The 23,064-nt window shown below is 34.1% G+C and overlaps 1 protein-coding gene across 1 annotated transcript in view; it reads right to left on the reverse strand.

Annotated features, from left to right (window-relative positions):
* The window catches only part of Dmd (dystrophin), a 1,737,386-nt gene that overhangs the window by 1,308,958 nt on the left and 405,364 nt on the right, over positions 1 to 23,064 (reverse strand). Inside the window, exon 25 of the mRNA XM_048796385.1 lies at positions 320 to 481. Within this exon, the coding sequence (XP_048652342.1) occupies positions 320 to 481 (162 nt within the window). The remainder of the gene's footprint in view (positions 1 to 319; positions 482 to 23,064) is intronic.

Consider the following 23,064-nt stretch of genomic DNA (forward strand, 5'->3'; position numbering starts at 1 on the left):
TTGAGTACCATAAAGATATTTTCTTTACCATCTACTTTACTATGGTTTCTATGTTTAGCATAGTTTGAAGACATGGATAAATTCCAGATCTCCCTGCCTTTTAAGTATCTCTATTTGAAATTCTTGTATATACTTTGAAAAGTAAATTTCACAGTACTATCCTAGCCCTCTTTTACCTCTTACCTCCAAATAGTAAACTCAATCAAATCAACCCTCTATATAATTAGTTAAATAATTATTAAGTTAGAAACTCAGCAACCTCCTGTTTGGATAATAAAAATGAAAGAACAGAAGCTCATTCCCATTTAGTTGTACTTGCCTGTGCTTCCTGAGGCATTTGAGCTGCGTCCACTTTGTCAGCAATATAAGCTTCCAACTGCTTGTCAATGAATGCAAGGGATTCCTGAATTAAGTGTAAGGATTTTTCAATCTCCTGGGCAGACTGGATACTCTGTTCAAGCAACTTTTGCCTCCTCACGGCCTAAAGAGAAGAAATCAGAATTAATCAGTCAAATGTCTACTCTTGGTGATTGTTCTGCAGTCCTGCTGCACAGTAAATGAAGATTCTACACTTCCACACCACCTTTTTGTAAGATAGATTTCGCAGCTTCCTGCCACTCATTCAGCTCCACTTATAAAAATAATAAAATAAAAAGAAAGAAAAATTAGCATATAGAACTAAAAACCAGGAATCTCAGTAGGAAAAAAATAATAACATAGGATAATGTACATCAAGGAAAGAGGCTGGAAAAAAACATTAGCAAAATCATCTCAGTCACTGCAATCTGTCGTTCTCGAGCTGAATGTTCTTCCTGATCTCATTATATAGTTCAAGAGATTTGGTTTACTTAGAATAGGGTCATCGTCATCACAATCCAATTCAAGACAGATAATCCACTTCCACCAGTGAGACACATATACAATCTGTTCAGAATCGGCTCCTTTTCAAAAAGAGAATTTTAGATAACCATCTGGTTAAGGATTTGTTTGAAATACTATTTTAACCAGCTTTGAATGGTTGTTACCCCGTTCTTTCTTTCACAATTTGGATTATGGAAATTGTTTGTACAATTGGATTTGTGTTACTGCTGAAGTAGAACAAATAATAAGTAATCCTAATATAGCTGCAATTAATTTTGATTGTTACTGTAAGTATGATTAGGATAATTTCACACTTTTCAAGTATTAATAGCATGTTGAACAGATTGCAAAGTCTCCCTTCAAGGATGTGTTCACCTTTAAAAAAAAAAAGTAGTTTTAAAAATATAGAACAGGGGCTGGGGCTGGGGCTCAGTGGTAGAGTGCTCACCTAGCACATGCAAGGCCCTGGGTTCAATCCTCAGCACTATATAAAAATAAATAAATAAAGGTATTATGTCCAAATACAACTAAAAAATAAATATTTTTTTTAAAAAAAGTATAGAACAGGGTGGCCTACTTACTGGCAATTCATTAAGTCATGTATCATATAGTATATGAGGTATAAGCCTAATTATCTGGTACAACATAAATCTTTCCCAAAGACTATCATTAGGATTTTAAAAATTATCTTTGTTTTTATTTTATACACAGAACACTAGATATTATATAAATCCTATAAATGGTGATTCTTGAACATAAAAGATATTCAGTGAAGCTAACCTGTAATTCAGTGTTGCTTGAGGAAGAATAAACTTTAAGGGATCTTGGACTAAGGGAAAAGGAAACTGGTGTTTGGTGGTGCAGGAGGGGAGAGAGTTTTTCCCTTTTTCTCTTCTGTACAGTAAATCTTCACTTCTTCAAGATGTTGTCTTAGACTTCCCTTTCTTCTCATTCTCCTCATACTCTTAATTTCAATTACACTTCACGTACTACCACACTCCACACTACATCTTTCTTATACCTTCTAAATATTTCTTGATTTCATCATTTTCCCATTAACCTAGTTGAGATCATTACTACACCTTTCCTCAAACTTGGAACCTGCCTTTTGGCTGGTATCTTAACCTCCAACAACCCACCTATAAAATAGTCACAGAGTGTTCCCTTGAAAATGAACTTATGGTTGTCTGGTTAAAATACTCTAATAATTCTTTTCTACCATAGAATAAATTTTTATTCCTTATTATGGCTTAAAAATTTCTTCATGCTATGCTACATGCCAATGTTTTCTCTATTTCTTGCTTTAGATATAAAGATTTTTTATTTTTATTTTTCATTTCTTAACATATTATGTACCCCTCTATTCTTGTCCTTTAAAGATTTGTTTCCTTTTCCCAGAACAATATCATACCCAATTTTCTTTAATTATTAATTCATATTTGTCCTCTGACTCTTGCCTGAGAAATGAGGACATCTCTTCCAGATGCCTATTCTGAGGTGCTCTCATTTTAGGGAAATGCTTCTATGATCTCCTTGAATTTGGGGGGAATGGTTTACTGATTTTTGCAAGTAAAAATTGTACACATTTATGTCATATATTTTCATATATAAATGTGGTAGAGAATGAATCAGATTAAGGTATTAAACACATGCATTATCTCATACAGTTATCAGTCCCATGTTCTGTGTTATATTTTGTATTTGCTTTAAAAAGTGCCAAGTCACATTGTAATTTCTCATTAATTGTGTGTATTTACTTTAGACTGTAAGCTCTAATCTGGTCAGAGATGATGGCTGTCATATTCATTGCTCAATATCAGTTCCTAAAACACAGCCCGATAGTTTTGTTTATGATAGTGTAAATGGTATAAAAGAGGGATTTAATGGGGAAAATAGTTCAAGTATCAAAGTCTAAAATGGATTTTAAAAATAATAATAATAATTTTAAAAGGTGACTGCCACTCAGAGATAAATCCTTTGGAGAATAAATCTCCCTATTACTTTTGCATGAAAAATATTAGAATAGGATGGGGTATTATTTCAAGCAACTTTGTTCTATTTCTATTAAAATATTCTATCCATGTTCAATGAACAAGACCTTGCTCTATACTCTAATTCAAATATAGTTTCTTTTTTTTTTCCAGTCAAAACTTCAACTAGAAGTTGCATCACATAATAATTCAGAAAACATTTTTTCTGGTTAGAATCAGAGCTTTATTGCAGAAGAGTCTGTAGCCTATCCAGAGCTCCTCCAAAGAAATGGATCTCTAATGATAAAATGTCAGCATTGTGACAAGTGGCTGAAGAAACTTTCCAATCACACAATGCAGCAATTGCCTGCTCAGGCATTGTTTAAATTTGGTCCTTCATTGGCTAAAAGTAAAAACAACATACTTCTCAGTGCACATCTGTAGAATTTCAATGTAATTGAACAGGGTATAATATCTTAATCCACATATCTAGTCTCAATCTTTAGAAATCTAACTTTTCATATTCATGAGATCATATGGGCTGAAAGGAACAGTGTGACCTAAGAGATGATGGCAGAGTTGAGCTCAAGTAAGTTGGTTCTTTGCCTGGCCTGGCAGTCAATAAGACATTGTTTTACACAGATTCTTTGATCATCCCAGGCAGTGAAAGACCTGATGTCAATCTAAGCTTGCAGAATTCTTTAAATTAGTCATGGCATGAGCTGGCTTCTATTTCTAAATATTTTATTAGGCAGACCCTGATGAGATGTCAGGTCTGCAAATGTTCTAAGAGTCTATGCCACTTCACCTATGTTGTGTCATTGAATGGAATGGTAGAAGTCCTGAACCATAATCAAATTTTTGTTGTTATTCCAAAATAGTGATCAAATGTTGTTTTAAAATGTTATTTCTAATTTCAAATTTTTTTCAGTAGTGGAATTTAAACACAGGGGAAGGTTAAACAAAATAAGGGGAAAAATTATGTCAGGGCAGCAGGGGATCCCATGAAAATAGAACTGAGATCAGCAGAGTAGAGGAAGGAGATTGGGGGAAGGGGGAGGGAAGAGAAATGAGAAAAGGGAAGAATGATAAAGTGAAATTGACCTAATTATGCTATACACACATATTAATATACCATAGAGTATTTTAAAAGCACTAATTAAAAAAACTATCAATAAATGAAAGAAAGACCAGTAGAGGAGAGGAAGGGAAACAGGGGAGGGAAGAGTAGAGGGAAAGGGGAAGTACTTGGGACTAAAGTGGAACAAATTATATTCCACACTTGTATGAATACATCAAATTTAACCCAAATATTATGTATAACTATAATGCACTAAAAACATTTAAAATAAAATGTTATTTAATGTCCTTAGCTAATCATTAAAAATAAATCAATCATATAGACATAAACAGCAAACATGAAACACACTATAAGATTGGTACTCAACAAAAAGAATAAGGAAATAGAAAGCTGAATCATAGTAATGGTTCCTAAGCAAAAATATGATGTATTTTATTCCAACTATTTTTAAAAAATCAAACAAACTAAGAAAAAGAATTTTCTAATATAAAATAAAAAGTTTGAAAAATAAAAAAAATCAAGAGTTTAATGACTTTTCCTGGCAAAGGAAAGTCATCTCCATGGTGAATTGATTATTCCTTACATTCCCATTTTCAAAATAATACATTAACCTTTGTGTCACAATATTAAAAACAGTTACATCAAAATGCAGCATGCCTAAGACACTGTAGAAGAAAAACTTCATGCGAAATAAACAACTGAAATTTGGAACTAAAAAAATCAATTTTAAATGTGAATGCATGCTTAAAAATAAATAAAAACTAGAAAAATTATCCAATAACATTTTTCCAAAAAATAACATTCCTGAAAGGAACTATATGTCCTATACTAATTAAACTCAATACAAAAGACATATTTTTTGCTTCATTTAGGAGATGATGGGTAAGCTCATGATACAAATAAATTACAAATGTGGATGTTTTCACTACTAAAATATAATCTGCTGTGAAAAGAATTATAAATATCTTTTTTCCTTATGGATAAGATTTCTAGCTAGTAGCAAATACTTATTAAGCACATCATATTTTAAAGAATTAAAATATGCACATAGTCTCTTTCCATAGGAAGGCTGCAACCAATGCAGTGACAAATTTTGTAGCATTCAAGGATAAAACATTTTCTTTAGCCAAACAGAAAAAGTGGAAAATCAAACATTTCATGAGTTAGTGTGAACAATTTCTCCTGTCTAAAATTACCTAATACTGACTATAATTCCCTTCTTTGCTGCACAGTCCACAAATTAACACACACACACACACACACACATACTTATATACATGTACATACACATATTTATACATACATATGTATAAACATGCATAAAACACTGGATACATTATATATAGGCATTATATATACACACATTATATAGGGTGATACATTATATATATGCCTAATGTATACACATTATATTGTATATAGACATTATAAAAAATATAAATCTTATAAATCAATATGCCAAAATAAAGAAATTCACATGGGAAAGATAATTCACACTATGAATTGGTTTGACTCTATGAAAATAATTTTCTTTCAATATCTATGAGAACAAAAGTGGGGATGCAAGTGACTTGTCTTTTGTTACTTTTTTATAATGAGTGTTTTTTCTTGTTATGGTATTTATTTGGGGTTGCAAAACAGGAAAAGAGAGCTTTGATAACTGAGTTCTGTTTGGGCAAGAGCTTGAAAAAAGGATTTCATTGTTATCTCCTTGCTGTGGGTCCAGTGTAGAGGACTTAAGAATCTGATAAGTCTTATGGGATGGGAAGGATCATTGTGCCCAAAATGCATTTTGACTTCTTAGGATCTTTGACAAGCCAGTGTTTTCATCCAATAATATAATAACCATGTTTTCAGCGCCTATTATGTGCCAGATATCAGAGATTCTTGGTTATTTATATTTTTTTTCTTTTTAAATTAGTTAGTGCATCTAGGCTTAATATTATAAAATATACCTTTTAATTTACCTATGTCAATTATTTTTTCTTTAATGTGTTGAAAGTTCAAGAGATATGAGGTTTCTGAGATGTGTGAGATATGGATTTTCTCAGGAGTTGTAGTTTTTTTGTGTGTTCTGTTTCAACTTAATGAAAAACATAACAAAACAAACTCAAGACTCCTTGTGAAGACATATCACTTGGAGATTTTTAAATTTCTATTTACTAATCTCTTTCTTTAGGAAATAAGGAACAGATGTCAGATGACTGATTTTTTTAAAATGGGAATATTGCTTATCATTTTGTAATAAAATAAACTTTTTTGTTTTTAAGTATTCATCAGTGCAGTCTGGGTATATAAAAGGTTTTTATTTACAGCATTTTTTATTTTCTTCTTAATAATGAAATATTTTGGCTAATATTAAGTCTCAGTTTTTTCAGTGATTTTATTAGTAGGTGAATTTCAAGACTAAGTAGTACATTCAGATGGAAATAGAGAAAAGCAACTACAAATTATTCGATTTGCTGCTTGAGGGACAGCATTAATTAGCTACATCTGGAATATACATACTTGCAGAATTTACAGCAAGAAAGAATATTTTCTTAACATGGATGTTAAGATGGGCATATGTGTCCTGTAAAAGATGTGCTAAAACCAAATCCTACTTATCTGGGTCTTCAGAAACTAAGAAGACCAATGTGAATACATGAGTTTCAATTATTTGACAGGCACATTTCAGTGTACAAACAGTCCTGACCAAGAAGTTTCCTTTCCTAAAGTAGTCTGAGCTTTACTGGGCCTGACAATTGATGCAACTCCTTCTTATTAGTATTTTTTGTCACCTACTAAGAGGACGTAGTTTATCAAGCATCACGTAATAAGGACATTCAATTCAACTGAATCATGTTGGTGGGTTTGAAAGCATTTTAATAAGCTATTTCCTGCTGACCTGGATCCGTATTTAATTTAAGAGCTAGTCTGAAGCTTTATCATTATGGTTATGAACATTGTTCTCTCTTGTTTTAGAATTCTGGCTATAGTCTTCAGGTGAAACTGTAAATACTAAGTTTTTCCCATTCTACCAGACGGATATAACATCTCAAAAGAAGCAGAAGCAGGGAAGTTGACCTTCCCTCATCACTCCACCAAATCTACTTGTGCCAAAACTCTCTGAAGATGGGATAAAGACAGTGGGCAGTCTGTACTTCCCATGATAAGTGTAGTAAATATTTTCCCATAGGTCAAGTGGAAACTGGACAAGGCAGACTTCTTTTAGCTAGCAAGAACATTGTAGTCTAAGAGTAAACCAAAGTCAAGAGACTTTTTATTTGGTTAAAGAAATGGGAAGGTGGCAAAGCATCTGAAAGACCTTTTAGAGTGTGCAGTTTTAAGCCCCAAAGAAAGCCAAACGTTTGTGTCCCTGTTATACAAAAGACAAAAACACTACAAAAAGGCTAGTTAATAGAAGACTTTGTCTTTTTTCCTTCATTCCTTCTTCCTAGACCAGTGAACAATGTGACCTAGATAGGGTAAATAAAGGGGATATAGGTGTAGGAGAGAAACCTATTGCTATTTCATTCCAGGACAGGTAACTCAGGCCACGGTTCATGCTTGAGCTGAAAACAGGGAAGAACATTAAACTTAATAAAATATTTACATTTTAGGTAGAACCAAATAAAATTAACTATTATCAGAGGCCAAAAAACAATGGGATCAATTCAAGATGCCAGTAAGAAAGATTAAGCAACCGTCTGGTTGAGCTAAAATCATTGCATGTGTGTGCCCGATGAGACAATGCATCCCACTACTAACAGTCCATGACTTTAACATTTGATAAACTGATGGAGTTGGAGGAAAACAATGGATATTAGGAACAGCTAGAATGTGGCCTAGGAAAAGATAGGAAATAGAGTATTGAAAGCAAGATATATAGATGATGACAGACTTGAGAAATAGTATATTGAGAAACAGTGAGCAATATGGTAGTATGTAATTAGAAGGCTAAGAAAGATATGTTGATGCTTTTGTCTCATTCAATTGCACATTTATATCCATCCACCAATATCAGTGGATGTAAACAGTCCACCTGTGAACTACTATTCTACCAAATGCAACAATTTGCCTTCAGATTGATAAACTTACTTAACAACAAATTTAAATTTCTAAAGCACAATTTTAAGGTTTTTAAGAGGCATACCGTGAAAGTATTAATCTAGGAATGTATTATTTTTATCTAGAACAGGTTCTCAATTTTTTTTGTTGTTTAGAACTAGCAGGAAGGAAATACTCAGAGAAGCTAAAGTTTGATGTATGTTTTGGAACTTACTATTACAGATCTCTACAAAGTTGCCTGTAAAATTTCTGAATGTCTAGACTTGGTTAAAACAGCTTAAGGAAATAATGCTTTTCAAGAAGAAGAGAGTTAGGAATTTGCAAAAGAAATTGAATGGAGATTATGAGAAAAGCAGAGGGAGAATAAGAGAATTTATATTAGGAAGAACAACTTACTGATGCTCACAGTCTCAGCAAACATGAAAAGACATGCTTTGTTGCTTTTTTCTTTTCAAATTAATCTGTTCAATTTTTTTAATAAAGAAAGGAGGTCCTAGGGTCTTCCTTGGTAAACAAAGACCAAATGAATATAAACTGTGTTGTTTTATGCCACTTTAGACTTAACTCTCACGGGGGGTACTGGTGCAATTGGAATTGATAAGAATGTAAGCTATAAATAATCACAGAGATATGCACATGTGTTCATATACATGGTTTTTAAATATTACATTATACACAAGGAATAATGATGATGATGATGATGATAATAATGGAATTTTGCTAATGTCACTTTAAATTTACTGAGAGAATAAAAAAATCATGTGCATGGGGCACTCTATAATTACCTTTATAGAAAAGGAATATTAATGTTAAAAATACTGGTGCCATGTTAGTGCAAATTCATTTGTTTTAGATCTTAGCAAGTCACTGAAGTTCCTCTGTGACCTCTGAGGGAAGTATACGTGAGATTGATGTTAGGGAATCACTTTATCAATGGAACTTGACATCAGATAGCCATCACCCTCAAGTAAAGCACTGATAGAATGGTCAATGAGCTGTATAGTAATTTATCTAAGGCATTTCTGGATTTTTTTCTGAATCCATCCATCTTTATAGGTAGAAAAATGAAATTGGTCTTCTCCTCTGACAGGAGCAAACTGACACCTTATTTTAACTTCAAAAAGAAAGTAATGGAAGTATAATTCAGTAAATATAGGAGGAATCTACAGGTTTAATCTTATCCAAGCCTTCTCAAGGTAACTTCAGATGCCTTCCTCCTCTGGCCCAATGGTGAGGTGCTCTCTGATGAAATATGTGTTCATAATATGAAAGTCTCAACTTTAGCAAACTAATAATTTACTGATATTGCAGATAATTAAAATATCACCAAAAATGCCTCCTGGCATAATCAGAGACTAGGAAGAACTGAGTCAGGATTGAGACCAAATATTCAAGCAATATATCTAGTCTATATATAAATCAAAAATCCTAATCAGGGAGTGAAATCAAGTTGTAGCAAGAAGCTATTAGTGGAGATCAGAAACAAAGGCAGGAATGTAACCATTGAGCAATTTAGTTGGTTTCTGGAAATTGCTTCTATGTTTAGCCCGGGAAGCCACAAATGCATGCAGTCTTTTGATTCAAGTATGGGTCAGGTAAATTAGTTATTGCTAGTAATAATGTAAATACATTAGCCAAGTAGATACTCCCAGGGTAATGTAGGTAAGGGTAATGATACCAGTCAGCATAACAGTGTGACAACAAACTCAAGAGTGGAAGACACTTCGGTACCACTCAATGTATTCACTTAGGAATTTGAAATGTCAAGATAAAGAGATGACCTCCAGGACTTACATAATATATGAGAAGTACATTGTTCACAGTCTCCTTTGTAGGTTATCTAAAAGTGGCCACAAGGGTTGGATATGAATAAAACAGTTTTTAGACATTTGTTAAGTAGTCTCACATACAGTCTTGATAACCAGAGATGGTGTTTATCTGATGTATACAGAGATCTTTGCTGGATTCCTTTACTATGATTTGGGCCCATAATAGTTTGAAGTCAATGTTCAGGCTCTTTTGAAATAAAATGCTATGGATTCTGTTGGTTTCAATAACTAATCTCATTGAGGCTGCTTCTACTTGAAATTATATCTGAGAAAAAAAGTCTCCCTCTCTCCTGGGATTTCTTGGATGCCTGCATAAAAATTAACAACGTTTTGTTGTTGTTGTTGTTGTTGTTGTTTTTGTTTTTGTTGTTTACAAATACTGCAGATAATACTGCAGATGATTGAAATGGCACTGGAGAAGATGGGGTGCAAGGTAAAGTATACACATGATTTCCTGATCCCCTACTTACCCAGACTACACTGAAAACGTCCTTAGGTCTAGCTCTGTAAATATCTCACTGGTTTTGTCCTAAGGTTTTACAAGGCTTTCCAATATTTTGTTCCCCAAACAGATAAGATAGACAAGTCTACGGTTTTGTACAAAAGAACTCCTGCCAGGTTGTTTGGCTCTGATATGATTCATTTGGCTGGGATATGCACCTTGAACAGCAGGAGCAGGATGTAAGAAATAACTGCTTTTCCTTCTGCTTTCCAAACATTCTGTACAGTACTTGAGCAGTAAGTAGGGAGTGCAAAAAGAAGACTCGTGTGTTGCTATGAGCATAGGGAACAGATTAACCCTGGCAAAGTGGTGTATTACATTCAATTCCTTGTAAGACAACATGGTCATTTGTTCTGGAATATACTTGAAAAACATTAAGCTGGCTGAAGCAGATATAAACTGATTTCAAATCTCATCTTTCCTATCTCTTCTCCCCTGAGTGGCTCAGCTCATTGTGTTGGAATTATCTGTCCAGTGGGAGGAGTGAGCAGGTCTCAGGTGGTAGGCCCTCACCTATAGGATTGTTGTACTGGTTTTAAGTCAGAGATAGCTGAAGATTAGGCTTGGACAATGTTTACAGTATGCAGAACTGCTTTGTGTTTTTTTGTATACCCACAGGGAATGCTTGTTTCACTTAATCATGGTTCACTATGGGGATAAAGGTATTATAGTAAGGACCATAGTTATGTGCTTTCTATGCCATCAAAGTTTTTTGTGGTTTCCTAGAAAGTGCTCTCTCATTTCACTCCAGTAGGGAACTGTGGCTGTGAAGGACAATCACTTTTTCCCCTGCTTGGTTTAATTGTTCAGGAATTGGAAATGAGTTTCATCTCTGGAATACAGAGATCACCCAGCTGTGATGAGCAGTGGATGGGCATAAAAATGTTAATGGTCCACAGTGGGAAAGAATCTGAGGCATAGGGAGCATTAGCATAGTGACTGCCTTAACCTTGTTTGTTAAAGGTCTAGAACAGGGTTCCAAAACCTGAATAATCATCAGAATGTAGAGGAACTTTTCCAACTACAGCTTCCAGGCTCAATCAAAATCTTCTACTTTAGAAATTCAGAGGACAAAAGGGAATATGTGTTGACTAAAGCTCCTATGCCCTACCATATGTGTGATTTTGATGATTAGACAGAATCTAGAAGACTTATTAAGAATGAAGTTTGAAAGATACTTTAAATTAGAAAACAATATTAATGGATGAGAAACACAATTAATTGATCTTATAACAAAAACAGCAAAGGGCAGAGGGCTATACAATTGGAATTTTTCAGTGCAAATAAGAAAACATAACTTTCACAAGATAGAAATACTAAAGCAATTCTCCAATTATATTTGACACATTTAACAGAAATTTACTAATTAATATGTGTATTCTATGACTAAATAGCTTGATGAACTTAAAAATATCTTTATTATTCGTTCCACATGTTCATTTTTCTGAGACACTAGAATATATTGCAAAAACATGTTGTTCAATATTCACTCACCCATTTCTTTCTTTAAAAACATGAACAAATAGTTTTAGTACATTTTTGTATAAATATTAAATAATAATCATTCAGTTGCTAGAATCTATGCTGTGGCTTGAAAAGAAAATGATTTTAAAAGAGTCTTGAGAGATAAAGTAAGATAGAACAGTTAGGCAAAATATCTATTTCAATAAAAATATTTTATAATATAGGAATAAATATTAAATTATAAACTATGAAGCATCATAAGTAAAAGATTTTTCCTGAAAAGTATATACATAATAAAATTAAAACTCAAACTCAAAAAATTCATTCCCAAAATACAATCTATCAATTCATTCTACTGATTGTTTTGACAACTTATTAGTTTCTAGGTTTTTTTTTTGGGGTGTGTGTGTGTGTGTGTGTGGTGCTGGGAATCAAACCCAGGGCCTTGTGCATGAGAGGCAATCACTCTACAACCTGAGCTATATCCCCAGCCCTAGTTTTTAGGTATTAACGTCACATGTTTTTCATTTACATATTAATTCCCTCTTTTGCCATTTCAACATTAGATGAAGATGCTCAGCCAGCAAATTATTATAAATTTAAAGACAAGATACCCTTAAATTGATATGTTCACACTCTTTCAAAAAGAGTTTAATGCTGTCTCAAAACAAACATAATTTGTCTAGAATATTTAAAAGTTAAATATAAATAAGATCAAAATATAATTCATGAATGCATATATATGTATACACACACACACACACACACATGCGTATGTGTGTGTGTTCATGTGTCCCCTGGTATATGAACCAAAATATGCATCTGGGCATAAAGGTTCATGCCTGTAATCCCAATGACTCAGAAAGCTGAGGCAGGAGAACCTCAAATTCAAGACCAGCCTCAGAAACTTAGTGAAACCCTGTTGCAAAACAAAATTTAAACAAAATTTGGCTGGGATTGTATCTCAGGGATAAAGTGCTCCTGGGTTTTGATCCCCAGTATGAAAAATAAAGAAAAAAAGCAAATGTAGTATAATGAGGTTATATACAAAAAAAAAAGAGAGAAATAATTAACTAGTGCATCATAAAACATTTCAGAAATGTCAATGCAAGTGGCCAAGGAAACATGACTTATTGAGTAGCATAAGTTATATTTAAAGGTAATAATGGAAGTACTATTTACAAAATAAAATTTTCCATGATTCATAGTGATCAGAATAAGAATGAAACATGTTTTCTGTGAGCCTTTTTCTTGTGAATGTTATATATTCTATTCATAAAATACAGGGCAATTAAATTCAAAATAAAAGGAGCATGTTGGAGTACTATTAAAAATTAGAATCAAGGTAACCCACACAATTAATGGTAGGACAAGAAAGATACTTTCCTCAGATAATAAAGAAAGAAACAGCAAAAAGAGAATAAAAATTTCCAATTTACCAAGAAAGTAGAGTACAATTTCATGTGTATTTTTCTTACATTAAAAAGGCTTGGTCTATTAGGTTTATTACCTATGTGTAAATTTTACACAAGTGGATTTCTTCCTCAAAATGTAATCACACTTCTGCAATCATTCAATTAAAATTATTATGAGAACAAGTTGCATAGCCCACTACTCAGCTCAAAAATGAAGTCACCTTGAACACAGATGTTTGCCCTAACAGTCTGCTTGTGGTGCAATTCTTACAGGAAGATAATAGATTTATCACAGAGCTTTCAACCTAGGAAAGGCAAGGTTCCATATATCTATTATGCTTTCTTCTTCTATGGAAAGAAAGCACCCAATTCAAAACATAGAAAATGCAATACTTGAAGCTGTATCTGTTATTAATACAGCAATGTCTTTTTTAAAAACCCACATTTAAAAATATTATTGCATGTACTGTTAATTATCTCCTGTGAAATATTTTTAAGTGATGATATTCTACAGTAACAAAGATAAATTCTTAACTCCTGAACATTTTCAAAAATAATTTAGATGTAAAAATAATGGAATGTACAAAGCTATACTCAGAATTGGCTTCTTGGGCATGCATCCTGTGCATTTATGACCTAACATTTACTTAGGAGAGTCTATGATTGGTTTGATGCACTGTTGTTGCTGCCTTGCAATTCTTAACTTTTAAAAAACGTATCTAGCATTTTCTTTTTGTACTGGACCCTGAAAAGTATGCAGCTAATCCCGATTACAATAATTTAGGAGAAATGGCCAACTGATAAAAGGCTAAAATAAGAATGTAAACTAAATTGGATAATTTAGAGAAAAATACAAATGGAATTCACACCAGATGCACCAGGACACAGTGACATACTGAGGTCAAATGAATACCAAATGAATAACTTCCAAATATAAATATAATTGGAAGACAAGACTCCAGAGACTTGCCTCTTAGTTGTTTCTAGATAAAACCAAATGAATTCTGGACATGTTAGTTAAAGACAATACAAGTAGAAGTCCTTTTTGATTGTTTATGTATGCATAGGGGTGTGGTTCCAAATAAAATATTTGTTCTGCAAATAATTGTGGGAGAAAGTCACATAACTTACTGTTCCAATTTCAAATCATTTTGTTGAAGGAAAGTATTTGAAATGGGAGCTCTTTTGCTGTGAATCATTTGCTAACATGCCTGATCATTTGAAATTAATCTTTACAATAAAATAGCTCCTATTTCAAATACTTCCAACTTTCACTTACTCAGTGGCACCAGTTCTCTATTTCACCCCCCCACCCATTTCCTCATTCCTCAACCTAATCAACCTAAATCCTATTCAACCTAAAGATCTATCTCCTCCTCTGGGATGGGATCCTTCATGGATAAGTTCTTTGTTTCAACTTCACTATTCTCTACCTCAAAATATCTTTTCATTATCAGTTTTCTCTTTCCCATTTGCAAAGTCAGCACTGCCATTTTTGTTACTGTATTCTGTCTCGTAAGACCTTGCATTTCATACTAGTAGAAGAAAATTTAGGCCCAAACTCCATCATGTCAGAATAGGACCTGATGCCCTCAGCAAGACTCCTATAGCACAAGACGTAAAATCAAAAATCAATAAATGGGATTGTATCAAACTGAAAAGCTTCTTCACAGCAAAGGAAACAATCAAGAGCATGAAGAGAGAACCTACAAAAAAGGAGAAAACCTTTGTCACTTGCACCTCAGATACAGCATTAATCTCCAAGATATACAAAAACTCAAAAAACTTAACACTGGGAATCCAAGATGGTGGGTCAGAGGGAGGCAGCATTCTGTGTTGCTCCATGACCCAAATCTTACCTAGTAGGAATATTGCATCTCTGAGAGTGATAGAGGACCCCTATACAGCTGCTCTGCTGCAGAAATCACCAGTGCTGTGCCCCTGAGCAGGGCTCCAGGGCTCAGCATTCCAGCAGGACTCCTGGCTCCCGACACCCAACTCCTGCATTTCTAGCCAAAGCAGGGCTTGAGAGCACCTTACAAGAATCACCTATCAGCACCTCTGCAGAAGTTTCAGACATCGCACTGCTCCTATATAGGTCACTCAGTTGCTACCTACCCATAGCACAATGCCATAGCAGGGCTACCCCCACTGCACCAGACACCCCGGTGCTGAAAGCAGACTGCCTCCAACTTGGCTCACCTTCCTCTCCATATTTGGTGGGGGTGGCTCCCAGATTGGATCTTCAGCTGGCCAGGCACCTAGTTTCCAACAGCCCCCTCTCCCCAGAGGTGATAACCCAGCACAGTAGCTTCCCAACATAAAATAGCTCTCAGTGGGATGGGTGCGCAGTGCGACCAGGGCGCCACCTACGGGAGCCCCTGTGTGAGAGGTCCCTCATTTGGGAACTACTAAGGGAGAGAAAGATGGGGTAAAAGTTTGGAGAATAACAGAGACCAGGAACTAGGAAATCTTCAAGAAAGATAGGGAGATAGGACCGGGTGCTCAAGCCATACAAGCAGATCCAAAAAGAGACCCCTGAGGTGCAGTCCTTCTGCAGGGACTGGAAGGTGCCACTCCTCGCTTCCAGGCACCCTGCACCAGGACCAGCCTTGCCACCCTGGTTACTTCCACCACCCAGAGGGCAGAGACACCAGCTTACAATAGACAACCCCACCTACTGGATGAGAAGGGAAGCAGGAAAGATAAGGATCTCTAAAACTAGCAACAGAATTTCTTTTTTTTTTTCTTCTTTCAAGAAAAACTTGAAACAAAACAAAAACTCAAAAAACTTAACACTGGTTTCTTCCTTCAAGAATTTCCTTTTTTTTCCTTTTTCCTTTTCCCCCTCAATCCTCCTGCCTTCACATCCCAAACATATGTGAAATCAAGAACGTTGCATAAATTAGGATTTTGAGAAATGGGACACCTGAATAATATTGTATATGCTTTTTTTCTTCTTTTATTTTTCTTTTCCCCTCCAATTTTTACTATTTTAACATTCTTTATTTTCTAAATACATATGTGGGTTTGTTTTATGTACTCTGCTGTCTTCCTACTTACTTGTCTACCCAAATCTACTTCCTGTCCATTTTCTTGCTACTAACCCTCTTCATAAGATTTCTCTTTCATACTTCCTAAAATATATCAACTCTATATCCTCACATCCTACCTCCTCAGCATAACATCCTACACCTCACCCCCATTTCATTGCCCACCTTCAGAAACTGTAAACCCTTTTACAAACCTACTGATTATATTATAGATAATGATTGAATCCAACATTTCTGTAGATTGTGACGAAACTGTAAATGCCTTAATAGCAACAAATTATTCATAGGTGGTATACTGCTGATATTGGGATCTGCTAACATTGTCCTTCTCCACAAAGGAGAGGTTTTGGAACCCTACAGGAGCACTACAAAACCACAGGGTAAAAACAATAACACCCCGGACCCAGAGAGACAGAAGGGAAGGACACATGAGCAACATGAAAGGACAAGGGAAGAAAGTGTCCCAAACAAATCAAGATACCACATTATTAGAATCAATGACAACCACAGCAGAAGAAAATACAGAGAAGGATTTTAGGATATATATGATTAAAGTGTTCTGCAAACTGAAGAAAGATATAAGAGAGCAAACAAAGGCAGTGAAAGATCATTTTGACAAGGAGCGACATAAACAAATACAGGAAGCAAAAGATCACCTCAACAGGGAGACAGAGGTTCTTAAAAAAAAAACAATAAACCAAATAAAAGTTTAACTGAAAGCATCACCAATAGAATAGACCACTTGGAAGATAGGACATCAGACAATGAAGACAAAATATATAATCTTGAAAATAAAGTAGACTACACAGTTAAAATGGTAAGAAACCATGAGCAGAACATTCAAGAAATGTGAGATAGCTTAAGAAAACCAAATTTAAGAGTTATTGGGATAGAGGAAGGCATAGAGGTCCAAACCAAAGGAGTGAACAATATCTTCAATGAAATAAAATCAGAAAACTTTCCAAACATGAAGAATGAATTGAAAATCCAAATTCAAGAAGCCTACAGGATGCCAAATGTACAAAAATCACAATAGATCCACACCAAGGCACGTGAAAATGAAAATTCCCAACATACAGAATAAGGAGAGAATATTAAAAGTCACAAGAGAAGGGAATCAGATTATATACAAGGTGAAACCAATTAGGATAACAGCATATTTTTCAACACAGACCCCGAAAGCTAGAAGATCCTGGAACAACATATATCAAGCTCTGAAAGAAAATGAGTGCCAACCAAGAATCTTGTATCCAGCAAAACTAAGCTTTAGATTTGATGATGAAAAAAAAAAACCTTCCATGATTAACAAAAGTTAAAAGAACTTACAGCTAGAAAACTGGCACTACAAAATATCCTTGGCAAAATATACCATGAAGAAGAAACAAAAAACAATAATGAAAATCAGCACAGGGAGGTAGTACCCTAAAGGAAAAAATAATCAAAGAAGAAAACAAGTCAAGATAAATAACAAAAATAAACAAATATGGCTGGGAATACAAACCATGTCTCAATAGTAACCCTGAATGTTAATGGACTAAACTCACCAATCAAAAGACATCAGTAGCAAATAAAATTTAAAAAAAGCCCCAAAACATACTGCCTCCAGGAGACTCATCAAAAGCAGTGGAAGGTAGGAAATAATAACTAAAAGTTAGTTCTTTGAAAAAATATATAAAATTGACAGACCCTTAGCCATGCTAACAAAGAGAAGGAGAGAGAGAATTCAAATTACCAGCATATGTGATGAAAAAGGTAATATCACAACAGACACGACTGAAGTACAGAGGATAATTAGAAATTATCTTGAAAACTTGTACTCCAATAAAATAGAAGATATTTAAGGCATTAACAAATTTCTTAAGTCATATGATTTGCCCAAATTGAATCAGGATGATATTCACAATTTTTAACAGACCAATATCAAGCGATGAAATAGAAGTCACCATCAGAAACCTACCAACCAAGAAAAGTCCAGGATAGGATGGATACACAGCAGAGTTCTACAAGACCTTTAAAAAAGAACTAATACAAATACCCGTCAACTTATTTCAGGAAATAGAAAAAGAGGCATTCTATGAGGCCAATATCACCCTGATTCCAAAACCAGGCAAAGACACATCAAAGAAAGAAAACTTCAGACCAATATCTCCAATGAACATAGATGCAAAAATTCTCAATAAAATTCTGGCAAATCAAATACAAAAACGTATCAAAAAGATGGTGTACCACAATCAAGTAGGATTCATCCCAGGGATGCAAGGTTGGTTCAACATATGGAAATCAATAAATGTAATTCATCACATCAATACACTCAAAGATAAGAATCATATGATCATCTCAATAGATGCAGAAAAAGCATTTGACAAAATATAGCACCCCTTCATGTTCAAAACACTAGAAAAGTTAGGAATAACAGGAACATATCTCAACATAGTAAAGGATATCTATGCTAAGCCCCAGGACAACATCATTCTAAATGGAGAAAAATTGAAGGCATTCCCTCTAAAAACTGGAACAACACAGGGATGCCCACTTTTACCACTCGTATTTAACATAGTTCATATAACACTGGTCAGAGCAATTAGAAAGATGAAAGAAATTAAAGGGATACTGATAGGAAAAAAATAACTCAAATTAGCACTATTCGCTGACGACATGATTCTATACCTAGAAGACCCTAAAGTTCCACCAGAAAACTTCTAGAACTAGTAAATGAATTCAGAAAAGTAGCAGGATATAAAATCAACACCCATAAATCAAAGGCATTTCTGTACATTAGTGACAATCCTCTGAAATGAAAATGAGAAAAACTACTCCATTTACAATAGCCTCAAAAACAAAAACAAACAAACAAAACTAAACTAAAATACTTGGGAATCAATGAAAAAGGTAAAAGACCTATACCACTAAAACTATAGAACCTAAATAAAGACATCAAATAGACTTTAGAAGATGAAAAGATCTACCTTGCTCTTGGATAGGCAGAATTAATATTATCAAAATGACCATACTACCAAAAGCACGATACAGATTTAATGCAATTAATCAAAATCCCAATGGCATTCCTCATAGAAATAGAAAAAGCAACCATGAAATTCATCTGAAAAATATGAGAGACCCAGAATAGCTGAAGCAATTCTTAGTAGGAAGAGTAAAGCAGGTAGCATCACTGTACCAGACCTTCAACTATACTACAGAACAATAGTAATAAAAACAGCATGGTATTGGCACCAAAACAGACTGGTAGGCCACTAGTACAGAATGGAAGACACAGAAACTAAACCACAAAAATACAATTATCTTATGTTAGACAAAGGGGCCAAAACATACATTGGAGAAAAGATAGTCTCTTCAACAAATGGTGCCAGGAAAACTGGAAATCCATACGCAACAAAATGAAATTAAACCCCTATCTCTCACCATGCACAAAACTCAACTCAATGTGGATCAAGGACCTAGGAATTAAACCAGAGACCTTGTGTCTAATAGAAGGAAAAAGTAGGCCCTAATCTTCATCATGTGGGACTAGACCCCAACTTCCTTAATAAGACTTCTATAGTGCAAAAATTAAAATCAAGAATAAATAAATGGAATTGACTCAAACTAAAAAGTTTCTTCTCAGCAAAAGAAACAATCTGTAAGGTGAATAGAGAGCCTATGTCTTGGGAGCAAATTTTTACCACTCACACATCAGATAGACCACTAATCTCTAGGGTATAAAGAACTCAAAAAGCTAAACATCAAAAAAAAAAAAAAAAATCAATCAAATAACCGGGGCATGGGGATATGGCTCAAGTGGTAGCATGCTCGCCTGGCATGCGTGCGGCCTGGGTTTGATCCTCAGCACCACATACAAACAAAGATGTTGTGTCTGCCGAAAACTGAAAAAATAAATATTGAAATTCATTCATTCTCTCTCTCTCTCTCTCTCTCTCTCTCTCTCTCTCTCTCTTTAAAAAAAGAAATCTTTAAAAAAAAAAACAAAACAAATAACCCAATCAATAAATGGGCCTAGAACCTGAATAGACACTTCTCAGAAGAGCATATACAATTAATCAATAAATATAAGAAAAAAATGTTCATCATCTCTAGAAATTAGAGAAATGCAAATCAAAGCTACTCTAAGATTTTATCTCACTCCAGTCAGAATGGCAACTATTATGAAGACAAACAACAGTAAGTGTTGGCAAGGATGTGGGGGAAAAAGGTACACTCCAACATTGCTGGTGGGACTGCAAATTGGTGCAGCCAATATGGAAAGCAGTATGGAGATTCCTTGGAAAACTAGGAATGGAACCACCATTTGACCCAGTATCCCTCTCCTTGGTCTATACCCAAAGGACCTAAAAACAGCATACTACAGGGACACAGCCACATCAATGTTTACAGCAGCACAATTCACAATAACTAAGCTGCAGAGCCAACCTAGATGCCCTTCAGTGAATAAATGGATAAAAAAATGTGGCATATATACACAATGGAATTTTACTCAGCATTTAAAAAGAACAAAATCATGGCATTTGCAGGTAAATGGATGATGTTGGAGAAGGTAATGCTAAGCGAAGTTAGCCAATCCCCAAAAAACAAATGTCAAATGATTTCTCTGATATAAGGAGGCTGACTCATAGTGCGGTAGGGAGGGGGAACATGGGACAAATAGATGAATTTTAAATAGGGAAGAGGAGATGGAGGGAAAGAGAGGAGGCAAGGGATTAGCAAGGATCGTAGAATGTGATGGACATCATTATCCAAAGTACATGCATGAAGACACAAATTGGGTGTCAACCTACTTTATACACAAACACAGAAATGAAAAATTGTGGTATATACATGTAATAAGAATTATAAGGAAAAAAAAGAAAACAAGTACATGTATAAAGACATGAATTGGTATGAACATATTTTATACAAAGATATGAAAAATTGTGCTGTATATGTGTAATAAGAATCGTAATACATTCCACTGTCATGTATTTAAAAAAATAAAGTCAATTAAAAAGAAAATAAAAAACAGAAGGGTAATAATATGATACATAATAAACAAAAAAAATAATTTTAAAAAGATTATAAATTGTATGCCCAGTTTTGCTGAATAATATTAGTTTGTGAATTAATTTTCTATGAACTAATTGAAGCAACAGAGATATTTTGGATAACATCTTCACTTCCTTGATTACATATATTTTATAAGTATTTCATATATTAAAATCATGATTTTTCTATTTATAAGAACATAAAAAACAAAAAAAATTATTGTCACTGTTATATAAGGCATTACTGTATACAGCTTTTTCAAACTAAGTAAATAAAGGCTAATGTGTAAACTTAAAAAAAAAGAATGACTCTGTGACTTTTGCCATTGAATTGATGAAGGTAGAGACTATCATGCTAAGTGAAATAAGCTAATCTCAAGAAAACAACAAGGGTGGGAGAAGGGTAGAATAGAAGTTCGGTGGATTTGACAAAGGGGAATGAAGGGAATGGGATAGGAATAGAAAAGACAGTAGAATGAATCAGACATAGTTTTCCTATGTACCTATATGAATACATAACCACTGTTACTCCACATCATGTGCAACCAGAAGAATGGGATCCTCATTAGAATAAGTTACTTCATGTATATATAACAAGACAAAATATACTCCTATTATGTATATCTCAAAAGAACAATTTAAAAAGGTCTTGAATTTACATATTACGAATGTTTCCCTTTTTGGACCTTCTTCAGATTGAAAGCATGCTTAAATTTTCATTGAAAACCAACATGTCTTCTCTGTCCTAATACTCAATTTAAGTTACTGGCCCTCTTCTCTCATTTTCTCATCACCCAACATTTATAAAATGCCTCTACTTTGCTGCTGCTTATTTCCTCTTTTAAGTCACCTTAATTTCTCAGTTTTCCTTCCAGTACTTTTGATAAACACAACCGTTTAACTGATTAAAGGAGTAAATGGAAGTTAACCATCAAAATCTGGCTAGAAGCAACTCTTGTTTTAAGTACTTCCTCAAATATGGAAAATTTAAGGGAATGTAAAAATTATTGAACATTTTTAATAAGCTAATGGGGGAGTTAAATATTATAACTTGACTGATACTTAGTTTGGTAACTCTGCACAATTTTAGACAAAATTCAGTAGCTTAGAACATTTTAAAATATTTTATTAGTGCATTTTGTTACACATAATGGTGGAATTAAATTTGATAGTATCATACATTCTTGAAATATAATTTGTTCCACTTCAGTCCCCAATACTTCCTTTTTCTCTCCTCTATGCCTTACCCCTGTTTTACTTCCTTTGTTCTACTGATTTTCCTTCAATATTTTTGCTAAGAATATTTTACTATTAAATATAGTTGGTAGGACTGCAAATAAGTACAACCACTCTGTAAAGCAGTATATAGATCCTGAAAAACCTAGGAATGAACTCACCATTGACCTAGTTATCCTACTCCTTGGTTTTATTCAAAAGAACTAAAATTAGCATAGTTTATATATGTCTGGATCCACATTGCCAATAATTTATTTTAGGACTTTTCCTTATATATTTTTATGACATGAGATTGGCATGGGATTTTCCTTCCTGTACTCTTTTATGCCAGAATTTGGTAAATAAAAATCTAATCTTTTATTTTCCAGACTTCTATATTACCAATACATTGTATTCTCCAGAAGAATTTGAAGACTAGAATTATCTATTCCTAGAAAGTGTGTTCCAATCTGATATATTCCTTGTGGGAAGACTTTTGATTTGTGATTAATTTTCCATTTCTCCTTAGGCTTTCTATATTATCTTCCATGAATTTTGTTGTGATGTTTTCTAGAAAGTAAGTTTTTAAAA

The sequence above is a fragment of the Marmota marmota genome, unplaced genomic scaffold (assembly GCF_001458135.2).
Source record: "Marmota marmota marmota unplaced genomic scaffold, marMar, whole genome shotgun sequence".
Lineage (NCBI taxonomy): Eukaryota > Metazoa > Chordata > Mammalia > Rodentia > Sciuridae > Marmota > Marmota marmota.